This window comes from Mesocricetus auratus, unplaced genomic scaffold, assembly GCF_017639785.1.
Source record: "Mesocricetus auratus isolate SY011 unplaced genomic scaffold, BCM_Maur_2.0 Super-Scaffold_100028, whole genome shotgun sequence".
Classification (NCBI taxonomy): Eukaryota; Metazoa; Chordata; class Mammalia; order Rodentia; family Cricetidae; genus Mesocricetus; species Mesocricetus auratus.
The window spans coordinates 12,468,147-12,489,433 of NW_024429209.1; the positions used below are offsets into that span (position 1 = coordinate 12,468,147).

Sequence of the window (21,287 nt, forward strand, 5' to 3'; positions counted from 1 at the left end):
CATCTCGACTTCCCTTTCCCTTTCTGAATTGCTTTATAGAGAGGCCTACACAGCAAGAGCTAGCCAGCTGGTCAGGACATCAGTATACCCACCCAGGCTCCAGCACAGGGTTAAGACATGAGGTGCGCTTACTGTTTAATGGGGTTAAACTTCGGAGTCACTTGACGCAAAGCAACAGAGAACTGGTTCACCAGGGTCTCCATGGAGACCAAAGGCCTACCACAGGCAGCATCGGTTAGAACTGTGGTAGTGTACTCTGCGATGGTACACGTTGTTGGCACCTAGGCTGGATTTAGAGTCACCTAGGAACTGGGAGGGTGTTTTTTTCCAGAGAGATCTAACTAAAGTAGGAACCGGCCTGAATGAGGGAAATAGCATCCCATAGGCTGGGGTCCTGGACCGAATAAGGCTAGCTGACCACCAGCATTCATCTCTGTGTCCTGACCGCAGATGCCTCCTGCTCTGGCCACCATGCCCTCCCTGCCACGATGGACTGGACTCTCCAACTGGGAATGAAAGTGAGTCTTGCCTTCCCCAAGCTCCTTTTGTTAGGCTTTTTGTCACAGAAGGAAGGGGACAGGCTCCGTTGGGAAGACAGGGTTTAAACACAGGATATATACAGAGGCTCATAAAGGAAGCCTGGATGTGCAGATTCACTGAGTGTGAGGTTGTGTGTGAGGGTACGGATCCCAGCCCAGGAACCATCCGTGGTGGGCTGAGCCAGGCTGGCCAGCCTGTGTCCTAGCGCCACCATTGATGAACAGCCGGACTCCCGAGACCTTGGTGTCTTATCCCCTGAGCCCTCTCCGCAGCTTCCCCATCCCCTGCTCTTGGTTATAATTTAGGTTTTTTGTTTTTTTTTCTTTTTTGAGACAGGGTCTCATGTGGTCCAGCCTAGCCTCAACTGTCTATGTAGCTGAGGCTGGCCTTGCGTTCTTGACCCTCCTGTTTCTACCCATCAAGTGCTGGCATGACAGCTTTTGGGTTCTTTAACCAGGAGGATTTACAGGGAAGGCTTAGTTACATCACTGTTGTCCCGTGGTTGTGGAGCCCTGGCCCGCCCACTCCCATGTTAATCACCAGTGACTGCCATATCGGGGCTGAGACTTACATGTGCTGGGATGCATTGGGGAAGAGGCGTGAGTACTGGGGGGCTGAGTCCTCTGGGCCATGGGGGGCTGCATGACTGATAACCATGAGCACGGGCCTGTGTGGGTACATCTTCTTGGATGTGCGGAAGAAGCTCACACTGTCGTTGGTGATGAGGTCCGTGAGGTAATCCTGGGAGAGGGAGAGACGGGAGGATGATGAGATGGGGGATTTAGACTGAGTGCTCCCCGTGTACCATTCACTATGCTAGGCACCAGGGACAGAGCTATGAATGAGCCTCGATCACTGCCCTCAAGGAGCAGACAAGCAAGCATAGCACACGGAATGCTGACAGCTGGTGTTCATTGTCACCTTAAGAGCATCTAAGGTCACCTGGGCATGTCTCTGGAGGGGATTATCGCCATTGCTTTCTGTGAGGCAGGAAAACTTGCCCACTGTGGGCAGCACCACCCCCTGGCTGGGACCCTGGACTGTGAGGCAGAGAGGAGATTGAAGCAGCAGCATGTGGCCATTGCCTTGTCAAGTGTGGTAGTTTGAATGTAACTGGCTCCTATAAGCCAAAAGGAGTGGCACTATTAGGAGGGGTGGTTTTGTTGGAGTAGGTGTGGCCTCATTGGAGGAAGTGTGTCACTGTGGGGGCGGGCTTTGAGGTTTCATATGCTCAAGCCATGCCCAGTGTCTCAGTTCACTTCCTGCTGCCTGAGGATCAAGAAGGAGGACTGTCAGCTCCTTCTCCAGCACCGTGTCTGCCTGCGTGACTCCATGACCCACCGTGATGATAATGGACTAAACCTCTGAAACAGTAAACCACCCAATGAAATGTTTTCCTTTGTAAGAGTTGCTGTTCTCATGGTGTCTCTTCACAGTAACAGAAGGGAAACGAAGATGTGGAGCTTGGTGGAGGAGAATAGAGCAGGAGAGAGGAGGGAGCATGGCAGGCGGGGTGCAACTGGCCCCTCTCCATGACAGACAGAAAAGACAACGATAACAACACTGAGTGTTTATGCTCAGCCAAGAACAGGTGTGTGTTCGCTCATGTAATTGTAGTAAGTGGGCAGGTACAAGACAGGTCCCTACTTAGAAATGAAGGCCTAGAGAAGTGCGTTGTTCAGTGTTACACTTGCATGTTGGAGCGCGGACTCCAGAGACTGGGCTGGTACAGTGATGGGGGCCTCTTGGAGGAGGCGGCATTTGAGACGACTCTAGAGAGATGGAAACCCTGTGCACCAACCCCAGGAGTGAGATAAGAGCCGGGCTCTCCCTGTGGGCCGGGGGAGGGCGCAGCTTACCGTGGAGTAGTCGGAGCCATGCTTCTCCTTCACCCCGTTCCGGCAGAGCGTGTAGTTATAAAACCGGGAGTTTTTAAGTAATCCGACCCACTCCTTCCAGCCTGGTGGCACGTATGAGCCATTGTACTCATTGAGGTATTTTCCAAAGAAAGCTAGAAGGGAGAAGGGAGCAGAGGCGTGTGAGAGAGCAGCCAGACTTGGCCTTGGCATCAAAGATGTTGGTCACAGCCACAGACCACCACCCCACCCTACCCCCAGCCCTTTGGCAAGGTGGAGGAGCCCAGGGCCTCTTCTCACATGTATTTGCATATACAAGATAAAATGTAAAGTAGGATTACAGGGAAAAAAACCAAGGTATTTTGAAATATGGCTATAGAATTACTGAAATAATTTGCAGTAGGTGATATGTCCTTTAAAAATAATGGATCAACAGCAGGGGTCTGGAGGAATGTTCAAGGTTAAGAGTATGCACTGCTCTCCCTGAGACCTGAGTCCAGGTCCCAGCACCCTAATCAGGTAACTTACAATTGCTTATAACTCTAACCACACACACACACACACACACACACACACACACACACACACACACACACACTTTAAAGTAATTGTTAAATAAAAATAATAAAAAACACGAAATGTATCAAAAGCAAAAACCTGCTGAGGAGTGATACTTTCAAAGCAGTGGTGAGAGAAGATACTAGGTTCTGTGATATCTGCAACAACTGTAGCAGGACCTCAAATTCCAGTGACCTCCTCCCTCCCCCTCCCTCCCTGCCCTGTCCACCCTTTCCTCTCTCCACTCAACAAGGTCTAATACTGTGGCCTAAGCTATCCTGGAACTACAGAGAGCAGACCAGCTTCAAACTCAAGAAAATCCTCCTGCCTCAGCCTCTTGAGGACTGGGATAGCAGCTATGAACCACCACACCCCACTTGAAGTGTCAGTGACTTCTGTGGATGACAAGTCTATGGATTCTGGTTTGTGGCCTGCGCCCACAGGGGAAGCAAGCAGGCTGTTTCTGCTGTAGGCTATCAGGAAGGGTGTGGTCTCTCCTTGTGACTCCAATGAGAATGGCCGCCACGGGCTCTTCCGTTTGCAGCTGGGCCCCTCGCTGGGGGACTAGAAGATTAGAAGGTGTGTCCTTGTTGGAAGAGGTGTACCCTGGGAGCGGCTCTGCGGCTTCGAAAGCCCACACTAGGCCCAGTCTCACCCCTGTGCCTGCGGCCCGTGAATCGGCATGCAGTTCTCAGCCGCTTCTCCAGCACCAAGTCTGCCTGTACGCTGCCACGCTCCCCACCGTGACGACAATGGCCTGACCTCTGAAACCGTCAGCGCGTCCCTAATTAAACGCTTTCTTTTATAAGAGTGACTAAGACACCCCTTGTTCAGGTCTGTGGGTGCTCTGGAGTCTGTCTTCCACAGTCCCAGAAAAGCTGACAGTATCCCAAGGGTTAGTGGGGATGGGGACCAACTGGAGTTCTTGCAGACAGCTGGGGTGTGCCAACCGGCCCAACACTTTGGAATCTCTTTGGCACTGTCTGCCAAACTTGAACAGGGGCTCTGATCCAGCAACCTGAAACTTGAGTATTTACTCCACCGAAAAGCATGGACATGTTCAAGTGTCACCCAGGACACAGCGACAGCAGCACCCTCAGAGTCACCCAGGACATGCCCAGAGCAGCACATTCAGCAAACAGAAACAAGTAAGAGGTTCACTGGGGGGAAGATGAGTGAACCTCTGGAATATATTTATATAATAGAAAATGACACAGGCTTGCACTGTGTTCAAGAGTGTGGGCACATGTTAACAGTATGAGAAATAGACCAGGTAGAAATACATTGTGTAAAACTCTGTACAGGGCTGGAGACAGCTCAGAGGTTAAGGCCACACACTGTTCTTGTTTTGTTTTGTTTTGTTTTTCAAGGCAGGGTTTCTTTGTTCTGGAACTCGCTCTGTAGACCAGGCTAGCCTCGAACTCACAGAGATCTGCCTGCCTCTGCCTCCTGAGTGCAGGGATTAAAGGCGTGCACCACCAACGCCGGCCAACGCACACTGTTCTTGTAGAGAAGCCAAGTGTGGTTCCTACCATCACCACTGGGAAACAGCTGGTCAACTCAATCTGCAGGGGACACAATGCCCTCTTCTGGCCTCTACAGGAACTTCACTCACTCACCACCCCCCATTTGAAACAAAAATTTAAATATCCATTTCAGTGACATTTTAAAAAAGATGTAATTTAATGAAATTCAAAAGCTGGGCAGAAGAAATCCACAGTGCTGGTCGGTGCTGGCTGCAGGGAGGGAGGAGGTTGGAGGGGCCTGGGATTTTTTAGCATACAGCCCCGCTTTATTTCTTACAGAAACAGAGGTCCTACTGGTGGCCTTCGTGGAGAGGCCACCTGGCCACTGTGCACTTCTGAATCACACTTGTCTGCAATGATGCCTTCTCTGTGACCAGAGGAGGGCACCAGATCTCCTGGAGCTGAAGTTACATGCAGTTGTGAGCTTGGGTGCTGGGGACCAAACCTGTGTCCTCTGGAAGAGGAACATGCATTCACTATGTACCATTTCCCCACATACCCCAACATTCCAGTACTGGGGGCTATCCTAGTTTACCTTCTTCCTTGCTTAAGTTCTGAGCCAGTACAGAAAGAATGGTAACAATGATGGGAGCCAACCTGGGTCTGGTAAAGACAATGCAGAAAGGCTTCTTCCTGATGGCATTTGGGCTTCCGAGCCTTGTTCCAAGCTCCAGCTGAAGTACCCCCCAACCCCCCACACACATGCTAAAAATTCCCTCTTAAAACAGCACCCACCCACAGCTCTCTCTCTCTCTCTCAAGGATAATCCAGAAAAGGGCTGGGCTCCCAAGTTCCCAGTTTGCCTGTTCAAACCCACCTGTTATCTGGGCTAGTGGTCAGCAAGCTGTGGCCTAAGGACTACATCCAGCCCTCCGTGGATTCCAAAGGAAACTTTTCCATCCCTGTACATATATATTTTTCCACTTTAATTTTATTTTAATTGTAATGTATTTTTAAATTTTATTTACATGCATAATACGTGTTTGTGTGAGTGTATGCCATGTGTCTACACGTATTATGCATGTAAATAAAATTGAAAAAGTTTCCTTTGGAATCCACGGAAATGTAAAGGGTGAAAAACAAAGAGTCAGTTATCAATCAAAATCACAATGAAGCAAATGGAATTGGTGAATTTGGGGCAACAGCCCCAGGGCATGTATGTCTTCAGATCCGTCCAACAACCTCTGTCATACACTTACAGAGCTGGTAGGTCACCTACAGACTGCGCTCACTGAGGTGGTGTTATGGTTTGAGTCTAAAATGTGCCCCATAGGCTCATGTGTTTGAACACTTGATCGCCAGCAGGTGGTGCTGTTTTGGAAGGTTGTATAACCATAGGGACATGCAGCCTAGTTAGGCAAGTAGACCCCTGGGAGAAGGCTTGACAGGGAGTATCCATTTGTAGGGTGGCATGCTGACACTGTGCCAGGCACGGGGAGCTGTAAGGGGCAAAGATCTGTGATAGGAGCAAGCTTGGGACATTTGAGGGACCCAAGGAAGACAGAAAGGGAGGTGGTGATATTATAGGAAAAGGGGCTGGATTTTGCTGGCTCTTGGAAGCTACAATGAGCAGCAAAGTGGCCAGACCTCACAGAGTCCACGCCTGCTGGATGTGGTTTTTCATGTGTGGTGTTCGGGGACATGTTTACAGTCATTGCTATGTCCCCCCAAAGAACCCAGGACCACAGCTTGCTCAGGAAATACAAAACGACTCCTCTCTGATGAGTGAGAACCAGAGAAAGACAGCTGAATCCCACAGTGACTCTAGGTTCCCTCCCAGCTCTCCTGGGTCCCTGGCCAGGATCTCCAAAGATTGAGGCCAAGGTCTTTGTGATACTGGTGTGGTCCAAATGCTCACAACCATCGGTGCTTGGCAGGCTAGTGCAACGAGGGAGCAGTGCTCTTCCCTGCCTCCCCTGTCTCTCCTGCCCTTCCCCTGTCTCCCCTCCCTCCCCCTGCCTCCCCTCCCTTCCCCTGTCTCCTCTCCCTTCCCCTGTCTTCCCTGTCCTTCCCCTGTCTCCCCTCCCTTCCCCTGTCTTCCCTGCCCTTCCCCTGTCTTCCCTCCCTTCCCGTCTTCCCTGCCCTCCCCTGTCTCCCCTGCTCTTCCCTGCCCTTCCCCTGTCTTCCCTCCCTTCCCCTGTCTTCCCTGTCCTTCCCCTGTCTCCCCTCCCTTCCCCTGTCTTCCCTGTCCTTCCCCTGTCTTCCCTCTCTTCCCCTGTCTCCCCTCCCTTCCCCTGTCTCCCCTCCCTTCCCGTCTTCCCTCCCTTCCCCTGTCTCCCCTCCCTTCTCCTGTCTTCCCTCCCTTCCCCTGTCTTCCCTCCCTTCCCCTGTCTCCCCTGCCCTTCCCGTCTTCCCTGCCCTTCCCCTGTCTTCCCTGCCCTTCCCCTGTCTCCCCTCCCTTCCCCTGTCTTCCCTGCCCTTCCTCTGTACCAGGAATATCACAGTTCCTATCATCTCCCCTAACCCTTTCTTCTTTCCAGTCCTGGACCCTCGTGAAACCCAGAAAGACCTTATTATCCAGGCTCCACGAAGCCCCAGAAATCAGGACTTCAGTCAGAGGCTTTTAGTGCCAAATTAGATTTCGCTCTCATTTGATTAGAGTTCCCCAGGGCAGTTTTTAAAATGGTTATTCGGGCACCAGTAGAGGTGGGAAAAGCAGATTAGCGTGGGCTGGGGGCTGCCAGTTGCAGCCAAGAGGGAGAGAGAACGCGCAGGAGAGCTGGAACAAGAGCGGAGATGAGAAGCGCAGCCCAGATCGCAGCTGGAGCTGGAAAACGTGTACTCTCCAGAATGGCAGTGGCTGGGCGGGTGCACGAGGGAGGGGCCTGGGACTGGAGCTGGGGCAGAGCAATTTGGCAGTCAGCCAAGATGATGGCAGGTCAAGAAAGGCCAGAGACAATGTGTAAGCCAACACTTGTGCCCAGGAAGCAGGGCTGGACTGACATTCCCTGAAGCCAGGACCCACACCTGGAAAAGTGATTTGCGTGCCCTGTCCTGACTGTGGCTTATAGTTCCTGGCTCTGGAGATGGTGCACCGGCTTCAACTGCCATGGTTTATGTGCAAATGGCCTCTGCTACACGCTGCAGCCAGTCACCACAATGCATAAACTGATGTGTAAAGGGTGAACTGTATGGCCAGGACATCAGGGTCATGGGTCAAGTGTGTCCCTTCCTGCATGGTCTGCAGTTGGCACATCGCCACACGAGTCATTCAGCTCCTGAGTAGACAGCAGGGTGAGCAGTGGCACTGTTTCCCACACCTAGTGGCAGAGCAGTCACACACAGTCACCAGAAGGAACTCGGTGACAGAGAGAGTGCTCTGGAGAAACAAGGCAGACACAAGAAACACAGGCAGTCCCACTGTTCCTGAGACGCCACTGGCAGCGGGAGGAACGTAGCTGAAGGCAATCCTAAACGACATCGATGAAGAATAGTGGGCATTGGCAAAGACAAGGAACATACGTGACACAGGGAATCCAGGGACAGCTCACAGGTTGTAGGGGCCGAAGGGGCGGTGTGCAAACACAACACCTCTCTCCCAAGGAAGTGACATTACCTAGTAAAGAACTCCAAACAGGACAGGTGAGATGTCTCAGTGGGGAAAAGCACTTTTGCCAAGTCGGACAACCCAAGATCAGTTTCTGGGACCCATGTGGAAGGAGAGAAGAGACTCCTGAAAGTTATCCTCTGACCTCTACACATGTGTGTGTATGTGTGTGCGTGCACACACACACACACACACAAATGTCAAGAAAACAAAAATCTACTTCGAACCCATTGCCTTCCAAATCCTCATGTAAAGGAACTCACGCAGAAATCCCGCAGCATTGGAGGTGGCATGCCCTTGGCAAATGTCTTTTATTCTTTCTTTACATCTTGAAATAGAGACTTGCGATGTAGCCTAGGCTGGCCTAGAACACTTGATCCTCCTGCCTCAGCCCACCCCCAGTTTCCTTATACCACTTAATTCAACATAAAGCTACATGGATGGCTGCTAGGCTCTCTAGCCTGGGATATAATGACAAGACAATTCTAGGCATGCCCAGCACAGACAAACTTTGTTCCCAGCACTTCCGATCCTCAGCGGTGGACCACACAGAGGTAGGATCTGCCGAGACAGGGCTGCCTGTTGGACTGTTCATGGATATTATGGGTATTTCTTAAAACTCACACGATACAAGTTCCTAAAGGGCCACCATTATCTTCATCACAGCAAACATCTGGTCCTCATCCTCCCAATGCCTTGCCTGTTAGTACCTGGTCTGATTGATGCCAGATGTGGGAATCCACACGCACACTCACCTTCCTCTGTGAGGGATCAGCCCCCAAGTTCCCTGCTCCGCCCTGTCCGGCCTAGTGCTTACCACTTGGAGCAGGCAGCTCAGCTGGCAAGCGCCTCCCCTCCTGGCTGTCTCGCTCCACTTGTCTGAGTTAAGGGTTGCTGGGGAGCCATTCACCGATTGATGGGAGGCACAAGCCCTTCTGTTATCTCTCCCAGCCCTGAAACAAACTCAAATTGCCTCATAACAATGCATTTGTGGTCTGGAAAAGCTGTGTTGTGCAGCGACCAGTGATCGAGATGAGTTGGCTGGAAGCCTGGGACTGGAGGGCACAGGAGCCGTAGCTGTGGGTGTGAGGGTAATGGAGGAGACAGCTAGACTCTCAGAGGACACGTTTCGTTGTTGTTGGTGTGTGTGGTGTGTGGTTGTATGTGCACACATTTGTGCATGTGGAGTGTGCATGTGGAGGCCAAGGGCTGAAGTGAGGTTTATTCCCCTAGCTCTCTCCTTTTTATCCATTGAAACTGTTTTTTCAGTGGACCTAGACTGGCTCACTGTGTTCACCAACTGGTTAGCCTGGCTGCCACCATGCTCGCAGGATCCTCCTCCTGGCTTTGCTTTCCAGGGCTAGGATTACCGGTGTGTGCTATCCCATCTCGCTTTTTTCTGGGTTCTGAAGATTCGAACCCAGATCCCCATGCTCACGCACTCTCCCTTCTGAGCATCTCCCAGCCCAGGACACGCTGTGTGTGTGTGTGTGTGTGTGTGTGTGTGTGTGTGTGTGTGTGTGTGTGTGTGTGTGTCCTCCTAGCATCTGCTCCCCTTTTTCTCTGTGGCACAGGAGGCGCTGTGACAGAATGGGTAAGCACAGGCCTGCAGAGTGACTGCATCTGTACTTTGGAGCTGCCAGCTCCTTGCAGACCAGCATGCAGAGGGCCTCACCCCTGTTTTGTTTGGCAGCGATGGTGGAGTACTAAGGTTCACTGCTGTGCAGGGGCCCGGCACCTGTGGAAGGAGAGGTTGGTGCACGAGACACCCTGCCGTCTGTTGCAGGGCTGACAGGAGAGCTTGCTCAGCCTGTAGTGTACAGACCGTTCCTCCCTGGCCCTGGCCTTCTGGCTAGAGCTATCAACAGAGCTGTCTCAAGGACAGCAGCAAATGTGGCACAGGCTAACCCTACACCACCTCCACCCACACTGAACACCCACCAGAGCTGATGATAACCACTAAGGAGTCGCAGTGCTCTGGAGCAAACCTGCTGAGTCACACTACGCACGGCTGACATTTCATTAAATACTCATTTTCATGTGGCAGTTTCCTTCCGTGTTGTGAAGCCAGTACACACCCACATTCACAAATACCTTCCCCTTCTTCTACAACCCTGGAAGAAACACAGCCGCCAACTCTAGTGCCTTGGTCATCAAGGTTCTCGTTACCAGTCGATGTTTCCTCCTGTGCCCTAGGGACAACACGGACCTGACTGAGGTGGGCAGGCCATGTTGCACATCCCCTGGGCAAGGGCAGCCACCTGCATATCTTATTTTAAAAGCTTTCTGTGGGCTGGAGATGGCTCCCTGGGTTACAGACACCCACTGTCAGTGCTGATGACCTGAGTTCAATCTTTAGGAGTGAATTGACATCAGCAAGGTGTCCCCTGGCTTCCACCCACATGCTGTGACACACACACACACACACACACACACACACACACACACACACACACACAGGACGTATGGGATGCACGTAGTGTGTGTGTGTGTGTGTGTGTGTGTGTGTGTGTATCTGCCAGTCCAATGCAGCCTGTGTGTAGACTACCATGAGTAGGGCTAGTTGGGATGACTCTACCCCTCTGGAGACACTGTTGAAGTTCTCTATGTCACACATGCTCCTGGCATTGGTAGGTAGAGGCTAGGGGACAACAAACACATCCTCCAATGCACAAACTGGACCCACAATCAAGAAAAGAATGGTATGGCCTGGGAGGGTCCACGCAGAACATGGAGGCCCAGCTAGTCTCAGGCAAGAGCTCTCTGATCTGCCTTGGTGACTGCACCTATACAATGGGACCGTCACCAGCGTGATCACAGTCAGCTCATTCGAAGAACACCAAGGAAAGTAGGGTCCCAACTCTTCTGTAAAGAGGGACTGAAAATGTCTGAAACTACATATGACTGATTTTGGCCTAGAGACACCTGGGATAGGCCGCCTGTCCAGAGAGACCTACATCTACTATTAGCAGAGACTGATGGAGGAGCGCAGCCAATGACAATGACCACCATTCCTCGAGAGAACGAGGAAGGCCGGTGGCAGATGGGGTGGAACAAGGAAAACCCAGCCTGCCAAAACCAAACCGCTCTGCTTCACATGCAAGGGCTCGGGGGAACAGAACGAGGCTGTCACCCCACACGGCGGCTTCTTGCGCCAGCTGCCACTGCCCCGGCACATGTTTAGCTGGTTTTACGGACCCTCTAGCCTGCTGCACATGTATTTCCCTGACTCATGTGACACTAAGCAGGTGTTGCAGTATGGCCTCCCATCTGTCCCAGCCTGCCACTCAGCACTGCAGTCAGAAGGGCCATACCTGGGAGTTGTCGGCAGTCCCCAAACTGTCCCTGCAGCCTGGCAGCTCTGCCTACAGGTCCAGGCTGGGACCCTGCTTGCCATCCCATCAGCTTCTCTGGAGGTGGCTGGAGCCCCTCCTTAGCCCTCCCGCCTCCTCCCTCCAACCTACAGTCCCTCCTCCTATCTAGTTCCACATTCTGCAAAAAACCCTTGACACACTTGAACCAGAGTCTACGTCAGCCCTGCAAGCTCCTGAGTGACTGCCTCTTACCTGCTAACAATCTCATCTCCCAAGCTCTTCCCTCAGCCAGGTAGGCTCCAGCCTAGCCGTGCCCCTTCCTGCCCTAGGACCTTTGCTCTGGTGTTTCTCTTCCGTAGAACTTTGGGACGACTCGTCATCTTTGCCCGAAGTTTCCTGGGTTATACCCGAGTGGCTGCTTCTTCCTGACTTAGTTCCTTGATGGTACAGTCAGCAATTGACAGATCTTTTTTTGTTTTGTTTTTTGATCCTCTGAGACTGATCTGCTCAAGGGGCAGGGAAGGGCTCTTGTTTTCTGTTTCTTCTGCATCTGTCTAGATGACAACCCTGTGAGCAAGCCCTCAGTAAAGCTCTGGGGTGGGGCGTGGGGATGGGCAGCAGCGTTGGTGAGAGACCCCACAGACACCAGGCTGTGGAGACCTGCTGCTGCTTCAAGTCCGCCTTTTGCCTCGATCATGTGATTCGTAGTTGCTGAATCTAATGGGGCACCGTGGCAGGATAGGTCTGAGCAGGGACAAATAAGGAGGCCAGGCATGGCAATGCAGAGGGACTGGTCATCCACTGGACATGCGGTCGGCAAGACACAGGGACAGGGCTCAAGGCGGGAGGAGAGGGGGGAGGGGGAGTCTGTGGCCTCTAAGCTTTCCAGTGGCACACGTTGGCCATGGGGTTTTTGTTGTTTGCTTTTTCGAGACAGGATTTCTCTGTGTAACAGTCCTGGCTGTCGTGGAACTCACTTTGTAGACCAGGCTGGCCCGGAACTCACTGAGATTCACCTGCCTCTGCCTCCCCAGTGATGGGACTAAAGTCACGTGCCACCACAAACAGGCGGTTTAATATTCTTTTTTTTTTTTCTCTGAGACAGGGTTTCTCTGTAGCTTTGGAGCCTGTCCTGGAGCTCGCTCTGTTGACCAGGCTGGCTTTGAACTCACAGAGATCCATCTGCCTCTGCCTCCCAAGTGCTGGAATTAAAGGTGTTCGCCACCAACGCCTGGCAGTTTAATATTATTCTAAGAAGAGTTCTTTCTGTGAGACAAGATTTATTACAAAGCCCAGACTAACTCCAAATTCAAATACTCATCTCTTAGCCTCCCAAGTGATTACTAGTGTGTGACACGGCAAGCAGGGGTTTCTTTCCTTTCAAAATTAAAAAAAATAGGATATTATTTTACTTGTGTGTGTATATGTAGGTGTGTGTATATATGTGTGTGCATGTATATATGTGTGTTTGCATATATGAATATATGTGTGCATGTATGTGTGGCATGTATATGATGTATGTATGTGTATACATGTGTGTATATATACATATGTGTGTGCATGTATGTATGCTTATGTATATGTATGTGTGTATATATGTATATATGTGTATGTGTGCATATATGTATGCTTATATGTATGTGTATGTATGCATATGTATGTACATATATGCATATATATGTATGTCTGTATGTGTACATGAGTGTAGTGCTTGCGGGGTGGGGGTCAGCCATTCTGGTGCTGGACTTACAGGCCAGCCTTGGGTTCTGTGACCTGAGCTCAGGTCCCCCTCTTAACCACACTGGGTCATCTCTCTAGCTCCAGGAAGTTTCCTGCTGTTTGGAGCCAGAATTCAGGCAGCCTGCGAACTTGGGGAGGAGAATTCATGTTTGCTTATTTTCTTTAACTTCTAGCATTCCCTACAGTCCTGAGGGAAGGCTATACATTCCAGTGACAGGACCTGGGACTTTTTGATCACCAGTGAAGTTGGGGGACAGGCATCACAGACATTTAAAACATCACCCCAGGTCCCAGCTCTGCCCACCATCATCGACACGGCCTGGGACATGTGTGGAAGGAGGCACACACCAGTTTCTACACACTGTGGCTCCCACAAGTTAGAGAGGCACCCAGATGTGTGTGACTTCTGACTACGCCACTGCAGGACGCAGGTACACCTCCCCATTCATCTTCTTGCAGCAGCCACTTTGGATAATGGCTTCACTTGTATTTTAATACATACCAAAGAGAAGGTGAGTAGGCCCAGGAGTTCAGGTCCCACCCCAGCACCTGTAGTGGGCAACTTTGACCTGCTGCCACTGGGCTTGGGGGATGGGGCTCCCAGTCTGAGCAAGAGACAATCCTACCAAACTGGGAATCCCTGGGAATGGCTACAAGGGAAGGCAGCCTTTGACAGAGTCCAGACTGCTGTAACTATTACACGTGACGTGCCACAGGCCTGAAGCCATCTGGGCTGAGGAGGCAGGGATGGAAGTATGTTAAGTAAACCCTGAGCCCCAGTCTCAGCCTGGGCCAAGCTCTTCTGAGAATTAGAATTAGTTCTCTTTCACTGAAGGCTGCTGCTGCAAGGTTACCGTGCAGCGCATTCTGTGTTTGAACGGTGACCTGACAGGATAAATCAGCTTAAAGCAACTTGGTTACATTCTGGATGGCGACTCGGGATTGCTCCGGTGAGTGGAGGCAAAGGGGGGGTGGGGGATGATTCTGTTCCAAGGAGCGAGGGTACTGAGCAATCGAGTGAGTGAGGGCCCCCTCCCCCAATGGACACAGGGTCCTTGTGGCCCAGTCTGGCCTGGAAATAGCTACATTGGTAAGAATGACCTTGAGTCCCTGATCCTCCTGCCTCTACCATCTGAATGCTGGGATTACAGGCACACCAGCAGGCCTGGTTTATGTGCTGCTGGCTGGATCCAGAGCCCTCTACACAGCTCCCGACGGAACCACAGTCCCAGACCATTGCTAGGTGTCTATGGTGGATGTGTTTTCTTTCCCTGCCCAGCGTGCATTCAAGTGTTCATCTTTGTGCAGTTGGGGCTGGGTAGGGAGTGCAGACCACTCCCCAGAGAAGATTCGGGTGGGTCTGGAAAGTTCTCAACAGCAAGGTGCGTGCCCTGTGTTTTAGACAGAGGCAAGTGCAAAGGTCCCAGGGCAGGAATGAAAACCTGCAGCATGCTTGAAAACCTGCAGAGAGGGCTTGGGGGCTGAGCATGACCAGGACTTTAGAATGAGAGTCAGGAGATGTGAACAGGCAGGCCCACCAGAGAAGGAGCTGTGGGTTTATCTGGAGAAGTGGGAACAGCCGAGGAGGGTTTTAACTGGTGTGCCATTTTTCAAGACAGCCTCCGTTGTCCTCTTTGGGAGCAGGGGTGCTTGGCTGGTCATCTGGGAAAAGAAGGGCCAGGCAGTTGACCAGGACTGAGACCATCTTGCTAGGCTCCTTTTTCCCTACCTGCCTCTTCCTAGTGGTGCTGTTGCTATGGGGAGAGGCTGGGTTGTGCATGACCGCAGGGCATCAGGCCAAGGCTGGGCTGAAGTGCAGGGGGCCTGGAGGGGTGGCTTGTTTCTAACTGAACATAGGTTTCAGCCTCCCCTGCAGGACTCAGACAGCTGCAGCAAATGACAGGGCCCATTCATCCCCCACAAACCTAGTTAACTGGGAGGGAACTTCCTACCATCAGGGAGAGGCGCTGGCCTGCTGAGTCATTATCAGGATAAACTGGCCTTGACCTCTCAATCCTGCCTCAGTTTCCCGAGTGCTGGGATTAGGGTGTGTACTACCACACCTTTATGCAGTGCTGGAGATCAAACCCAGGGCTTCCTACATGCTAGGTGAGTGCTCTCCCAACAGAGCTACATTGTCAGCCCTTTTCTGTCCCTTTCCTTTTAATGTGTGTGCATGCCTGTGGGGTGTGTGTGTGTGTGTGTGTGTGTGTGTGTGTGTGTGTGTGTAAGCATCCTCTAGGGTGTGTATGTGTGTATGCATGCCTATGTAGTATATTGTGTGTATGTGTACATGCCTGTGGGGTGTGTGTGTGTGTGTAAGCATTCCTCTAGGGTGTCTATGTGTGCATGCATGCCTATGTAGTATATTGTGTGTGTGTACATGCCTGTGGGGTGTGTGTGTGTGTGTGAGCATAGGTGATGTCAGATGCCTTCCTTGAACACTCTCCACCTTACATATTGAGGTAGGGTCTCTCACATGAACCCAGAACTCACTAATTCTACCAGCTTGCTCCAGGGGTCTCATCTTCCCGACACTGGGACTACAGATGGGCTCACATGTCCCGACTTTTACCAGGGTGCTAGGGATCTGACCCGTGTCCTGTTTGTAAAGCAGATGCTTTAGCCCCTAAGCCATCTCCCAGCCCTCTGCCCTCCTAAGTGCAGACTTCTGCAGACGGACAGGGCAGAGGAGCCTTCACAGGGAGGCTGGAGGACCCATCAACGACAGGCAATTCCCGTCACCTCAGGGGCTGTGACACTAATCGGACCCCTCAAAGCTGCTCTCAGAGCCATCTCACCAATGGCCCTTTCCCATAATAACCAGTTTGTAAGCTCCCCCAAAGAATTCACAGTTGGAAAAAAAATTCCTATGCCAGTCACCTCCCAAGATAGAAAGAACGCCAGAACAGCAATCGTCAAGAAAAATAAAACTGGGAGATTTATAACAAAGGGAGGTTTCAATAGGAAACTTCTCCAGCACATCCGTCAAGGAGACATGGGGTGGCAGTCAGGTGCCACCATGGAGACAGATTCCCAGTGCCGGCTGGTGGGCGCGTGGCATTTGCAATTCAAATACTGGCTGCCAATGCCATCAGGGACAGGATTTTCAGAAATAAGGAATAACTCTTGGAAAAGTTTTGCATTCAATTATAACATCCTATCCTGTTGAGCCTAATGCTGGGAAACCTGCTGCATATTAAAAAGCTGCCAAAAAAACCCCTTCCTTATTCATATACAAAATAGACTCAGGTTCAAGAATCAGAACAATAGGCATAAAATAATCCACGCAGATGAATGACTTGTTGGGAAGTGTAGAAGCCATGTGAACCGCGGAGCAGCCATCAAAGCCTTTGTTTCAGGACACAGCCAACTCCCTTTACCACTGCCAGAGATGCTTTTATGGAATTGACCCATAGGGGGTGCTATGCTTCCTTGAGAAAAAGGCTTGAAGATAGATGGCCTGGAGCCTAATCCTTCCCCTGGGTGTGCTTGGTGTAAATTAGCCTCGTGTTTGCAGAGTTAAACCCAGTGGGCAGGCATGGAGGGACACAGCTATGATCCCAGTACTGGGGAGGTAGTAGTAGGCACATTACAAGTTCAAGGCCAGCCTGGCTACATAAGACCTTGTCTCAAACATTGTCTACAAAATGTAGAGGTAGTAGACTAGGCACTGAAGCCTTCCTCTACTGAAGTCAGACCTGAGGGTGGCTCTGGAAGGGAAGACAGCAGCCTGTGAGAGGTGAACATATGAGCCATACTGGGTCTCTCCAGATACCTGCTCTCATCCCTGGTACCCTCTCTCATCCCTGGTACCCATTCTCATCCCTGATAACCCTCTCTCATCCCTGGTACTCCTTCTTATCCCTGGTACCCATTCTCATACCTGATACCCTCTCTTATCCCTGGTACCTGTTCTCATTCCTGATACCTGCTCTCATCCCTGGTACCCATTCTCATCCCTGATAACCCACTCTCATCCCTGGTAACACGCTCTCATCCCTGGTACTCCTTTTTATCCCTGATACCCATTCTCATACCTGATACCCTCTATTATCCTTGGTACCTGTTCTCATCCCTGATACCTGCTCTCATCCCTGATAACCCTCTCTCATCCCTGGTACTTTTTCTTATCCCTGATAGTCTCTCTCATCCCTGGTACCCGCTCTCATCCCTGATAGGCTCTCTCATCCCTGGTACCTGCACAGTGACCCTGGCTTCTGTGGTCAAATTAAGACCAGGTTATAGTGGGTCAGGTACACTCAGGCGAGTGTCCTTCAGCTGGACACAGATACTGGAGCTGAGAGCCATGAGAAGACGGGACAGAGAATGGAGAGATGTGCTCACCAGCCGCAATGCTCTGGGATATGGAGAGCCGAGGAGGTGGGAACAGGAGTCCCTTGGAGCTTCAGAGCCCGACCCTGGGGACAGTTGATTTGGGACATCTGGCTTCCAGACCACCGGAGGAGAAACATCTCTTGTTTTAAGCTCCTGGGTTGTGACACTTGTTCTCTACAATGCTGGGAAACCTTGCTGTGGCTGAGGGACACTATCAGGCTCAGGAAGACACCTCTACCACCTACACCACACGCCTAGTGCTCAGGGGACTAAGGACATGCACACATGCTCCTCCTCTTTTTCCTTATTTGTGTGTGGTGTGTGTATGGGTACATGTGTATCACATGTGACTAAGTGTGCAGGGCTGAGACTGATACCATGTATCCTCCATCCTCAGTCAGCTTTTTCCCCTCTGACTGTTGGCAACATTTTAAATATTTATTTGTGTGTATGCGTTTGTGGGGGTGCATGCCTGCCATGGCACATGCATGGAGACCAGAGGACAACTTGCAGGAGTTGCCCCACCCCCATGTGGGTTCTGAGGATCAAACTCAGGTCATCACGCCAGGCTTGGCGGCAAGCACCTTATCCTGCTCACCTCTACGTTAGTACTTGAGATATCTCTCACTGAACCAACTGAAGCTCCCCAATTGGCGAGGCTGGCCAGTCAGGGAGCCCCAAGGATTCTCCCATCTGTCTCTCCAGGGCTCGTGAGAGGCACGGGCCCCACATCTGGCATTTTTATGTGGGACCCAGGGGTGAAACTCAGGTTCTCATGCTTCAGTGGCAAGAACTTTACTGACAGACAATCATAGCCCAGACCCCATGTGCTCTCCCTCCCAGGGACTTTCTCCTCCTGAGTTTGTAGGACTTGGTCACACCACCCTTGGGGTAACTCAGTGGGTGACATGTCATAACACTGTTGTACAGAAGGGGAAACTGAGGCTCAGGGGGAGGGGGCCTAGCTTAGTCATGAGTAATAATAGAGCTGGGGCCCGGTGCATCATTTCTATAGATCTTAAAGGTGTTGAAGAAAGGGTCAGAGACTTAGGGCTTAAGGGAACTTGGGGATTAAAAAGATAGATTTTTATGTGTATGTGTGAATATCTGCTTTATGTATGTGCACTACATGTATGCCTGGTGCAAACAGAAGCAGAAGAGGGCATCAGATCCCCTGAAGCTGGAGTTACCGATAGTTGTGAGCTGCTGTGTGGGTGCTGGGAACCAAATCCGGGTCCTCTGCAAGAGCAGTGAGTGTTTTTAACCACTGAGTCATCCCCAGCCCGTTCTTGTTGTTTTAGATGTTCTCACGTAGCCCAGGCTACCCTCAAGACTTACACAGACAGGGGTGAGCTTGAACTGCTATCCTCCTGCCTCCGCCTTCTGTGGGCTGAGGTTATAGGCGTGCCACCGTGCTTGGCACGGCTAAAGGACACTGAGCTCGATCAAGAGGCCGATGTGGCGGGGCAGTCTCATGTCTCACGAGGAAGCTGGGGCAGTCTGGACCTTCAAGGGGCTGCATGATCCAGGCAAGGCCCAGACCCCCATGCTGAGAGGCAAGTCCCTCTGGGAAGAGCCCAGACTCTGGAGGGCAGGTGGGGACTCTGCTGTCACAGGACAGGTACAAGGGTGGTGTGCAGCAGACAGGGAAGAGGGGCACTGTGTGTGTGTGCACGCACTCAAGTGTGTCCGTGTGTGCTTGCGTGCACCCAAGGGGGAGGAAGCCAGCAGCAACAGGCAGGAGGGAGGCCAAGGGCAGAAAAAGCTGCTATTGTGGGGTCGGGGACAGCTGCACCAGGGCCCAGAGAAGCATCCAGGATAGCTGAAATCCCCTGTGTGTGCAGAGGATGAAAGAGGAGAGACAGTCTAGATGGGAGGAGAGGAAGTGGGGTGGGCTGCTGGCCATGAAAGGGACACGTGAACCCATCACCCTCTGTGGACCAGGCTCTCTTGGGCCTGGGAGACCCAGGAGGGAACTCAACAAGCCGTATGGGAGGAGGGACCAGAACAAGGGTTAGAGAAGCAAGAACCGGGCAGGGAGCACCCGGGGAGGGTAACACCACAGGGGGAGGGGATAAAGGGTTCCCTGCTGCTCGGGGTGGGGGGCCTGAAGGAAAAGAAACTGGGTAAAGAGCTGGGGGCTGGGGAGTTCCCAGATGTGTCTTCTGAGGAGAGGACACAGGGCCACAGACCCAAGGGGGGGAAATGCAAGCAGGTCAAGAGAAAGTTTCAAAGGTTCCGTAGGGCAGTGGTTCTCAACCTTCCTAAGGCTGTGGCCCTTTAATTCCATTCCTCATGCTGTGGTGACCCCCAACCATACAATGATCTCAGCTGCTAATTCATAGCTGTAATTTTGCTACTGTTATGAACTGTAATGTAAATAGCTGTGTTTTCTGATGGGCTTAGGAGACTTCTGTGAAAGAGTTGTTTGACTCCCAAAGGGGTCACGACCCACAGCTGGAGAACCCTTGCTATAGAGGAAAAGAAGTACAAAGGCCCCGAGGTGTGTGCAGGAAGGAACCCAGCAGGTAGAGCGACCAACAGAGACGGAGGAGGCCAAGAGAAGCCGGACAGGAGGGGCAGTTCCTAGGGACCCCGTGGCTTGGGAGGTGGGAGTCATGCAGAGGTCCTGATGGGACCACACTGATTGCTGTGTGGAGGATGGCGAAGGGCTGGGAAGCACAGACCTCAGGGATGACGGTGGGAACAGAACACCAGGAAGAGGGCCTGGGAGAACAGTGGAGGACTCAGGGCAAGCTTTAGGAAGAGCGATGGGGGATTTGGTGGACTGACTGATAGGAAGGACAGAATGTCACGCATGGCTCTCAGGGTGTGGCCTGAGTGAATGGAAAGTTGGGAGTGCCAAGGGGCAGCCGGTGAGCGGCCCCAGGGAGGGGAGCAACAGACTAAGAGGTCTGAGACACGGGGCCCTAAGAGAGGTGTCAGCGGGCAGCTGGACACAGCCTGACGGGGCTGCCGCAGGACAAGGAGGCAGGGCGGGGCAGTCACAGAAGGGAGCGGTACGGTGGGCGTTCTCCTGACCTCAGGGCCACGTGCACACACATGCCTGCTTTCACACAGCCGTGACTGTCAGGGTGCTCGGCTGCCAGGGCCCCCACGTGAGGCCTCCGCAGGCACCAGGGCACCAAGGCCCTCGTGTGGCGGCCGTCCACAGTGGAGGACAGAATCGGCCAGTGTCCTTACCAACTCTGTGAGAAGAGTGGAAAGAACTGGGGTGCACAGTACAGTCTGAAAACGGCACCTGTGGTCGTTTGAACGTAATGGCCCCCATAATATCGCACTATTAGGAGGTGTGGCATTGTTGGAGAGGGTCTGGCCTTGTTGGAGGAAGTGCGTCACTGTTGGGGGGGCACTGAGTTCTCCTATGCTCAAGCTACTCCCAGTGTCATAGTTGATTTCCTGTTGACTTCTGGTCACAATGTAGCCAGCACCATGTCTGGCCTGCATGCTGCCATGACGATAATGGACTGAACCTCTGAACGTTAAGCTGCCACCTCGACTAAATGTTTTCCTTTATAAGAGTGGCTGTGATCATGGTGTCTCTTCACAGCAACGGAAATCCTAACTAAGACAGCACCCCAAGGGGAGCCTGACAGAGCCCAAGCTTCTTATGAATGGTCTGCTCCAGGCTACCTGGAACATTCTAGAACATATGTGTGGGGTACCACCGTTTCCACTGGAGTCTAGCAGGCCTGGAAACATGTGGGAACTGAACTCAGAAGGCTGTATGGAGAGAGAAGGCCTTAGCTGGCGTCTGACTGGTAGAAAGTGCTGGAAAAGGCTCTTTCTCCCCCACAGCAGCGTCTGGAAATCCGAGATCAGCACTCTCGTCTCCCCCACTCCCCCA

General features: G+C 52.0%; 1 protein-coding gene across 3 annotated transcripts in view; it reads right to left on the bottom strand.

Moving 5' to 3' along the window:
• Sulf2 (sulfatase 2) overlaps positions 1–21,287 on the bottom strand; it is an 80,412-nt gene that overhangs the window by 18,069 nt on the left and 41,056 nt on the right. For all 3 annotated transcript variants that reach the window (XM_013124436.3, XM_013124435.3, XM_013124433.3), the window contains exons 4-5: positions 2,400–2,551; positions 1,112–1,281 (exon numbers count right to left, since the gene is read on the bottom strand). In XM_013124436.3, the coding sequence (XP_012979890.1) occupies positions 1,112–1,281; positions 2,400–2,551 (322 nt within the window). The remainder of the gene's footprint in view (positions 1–1,111; positions 1,282–2,399; positions 2,552–21,287) is intronic.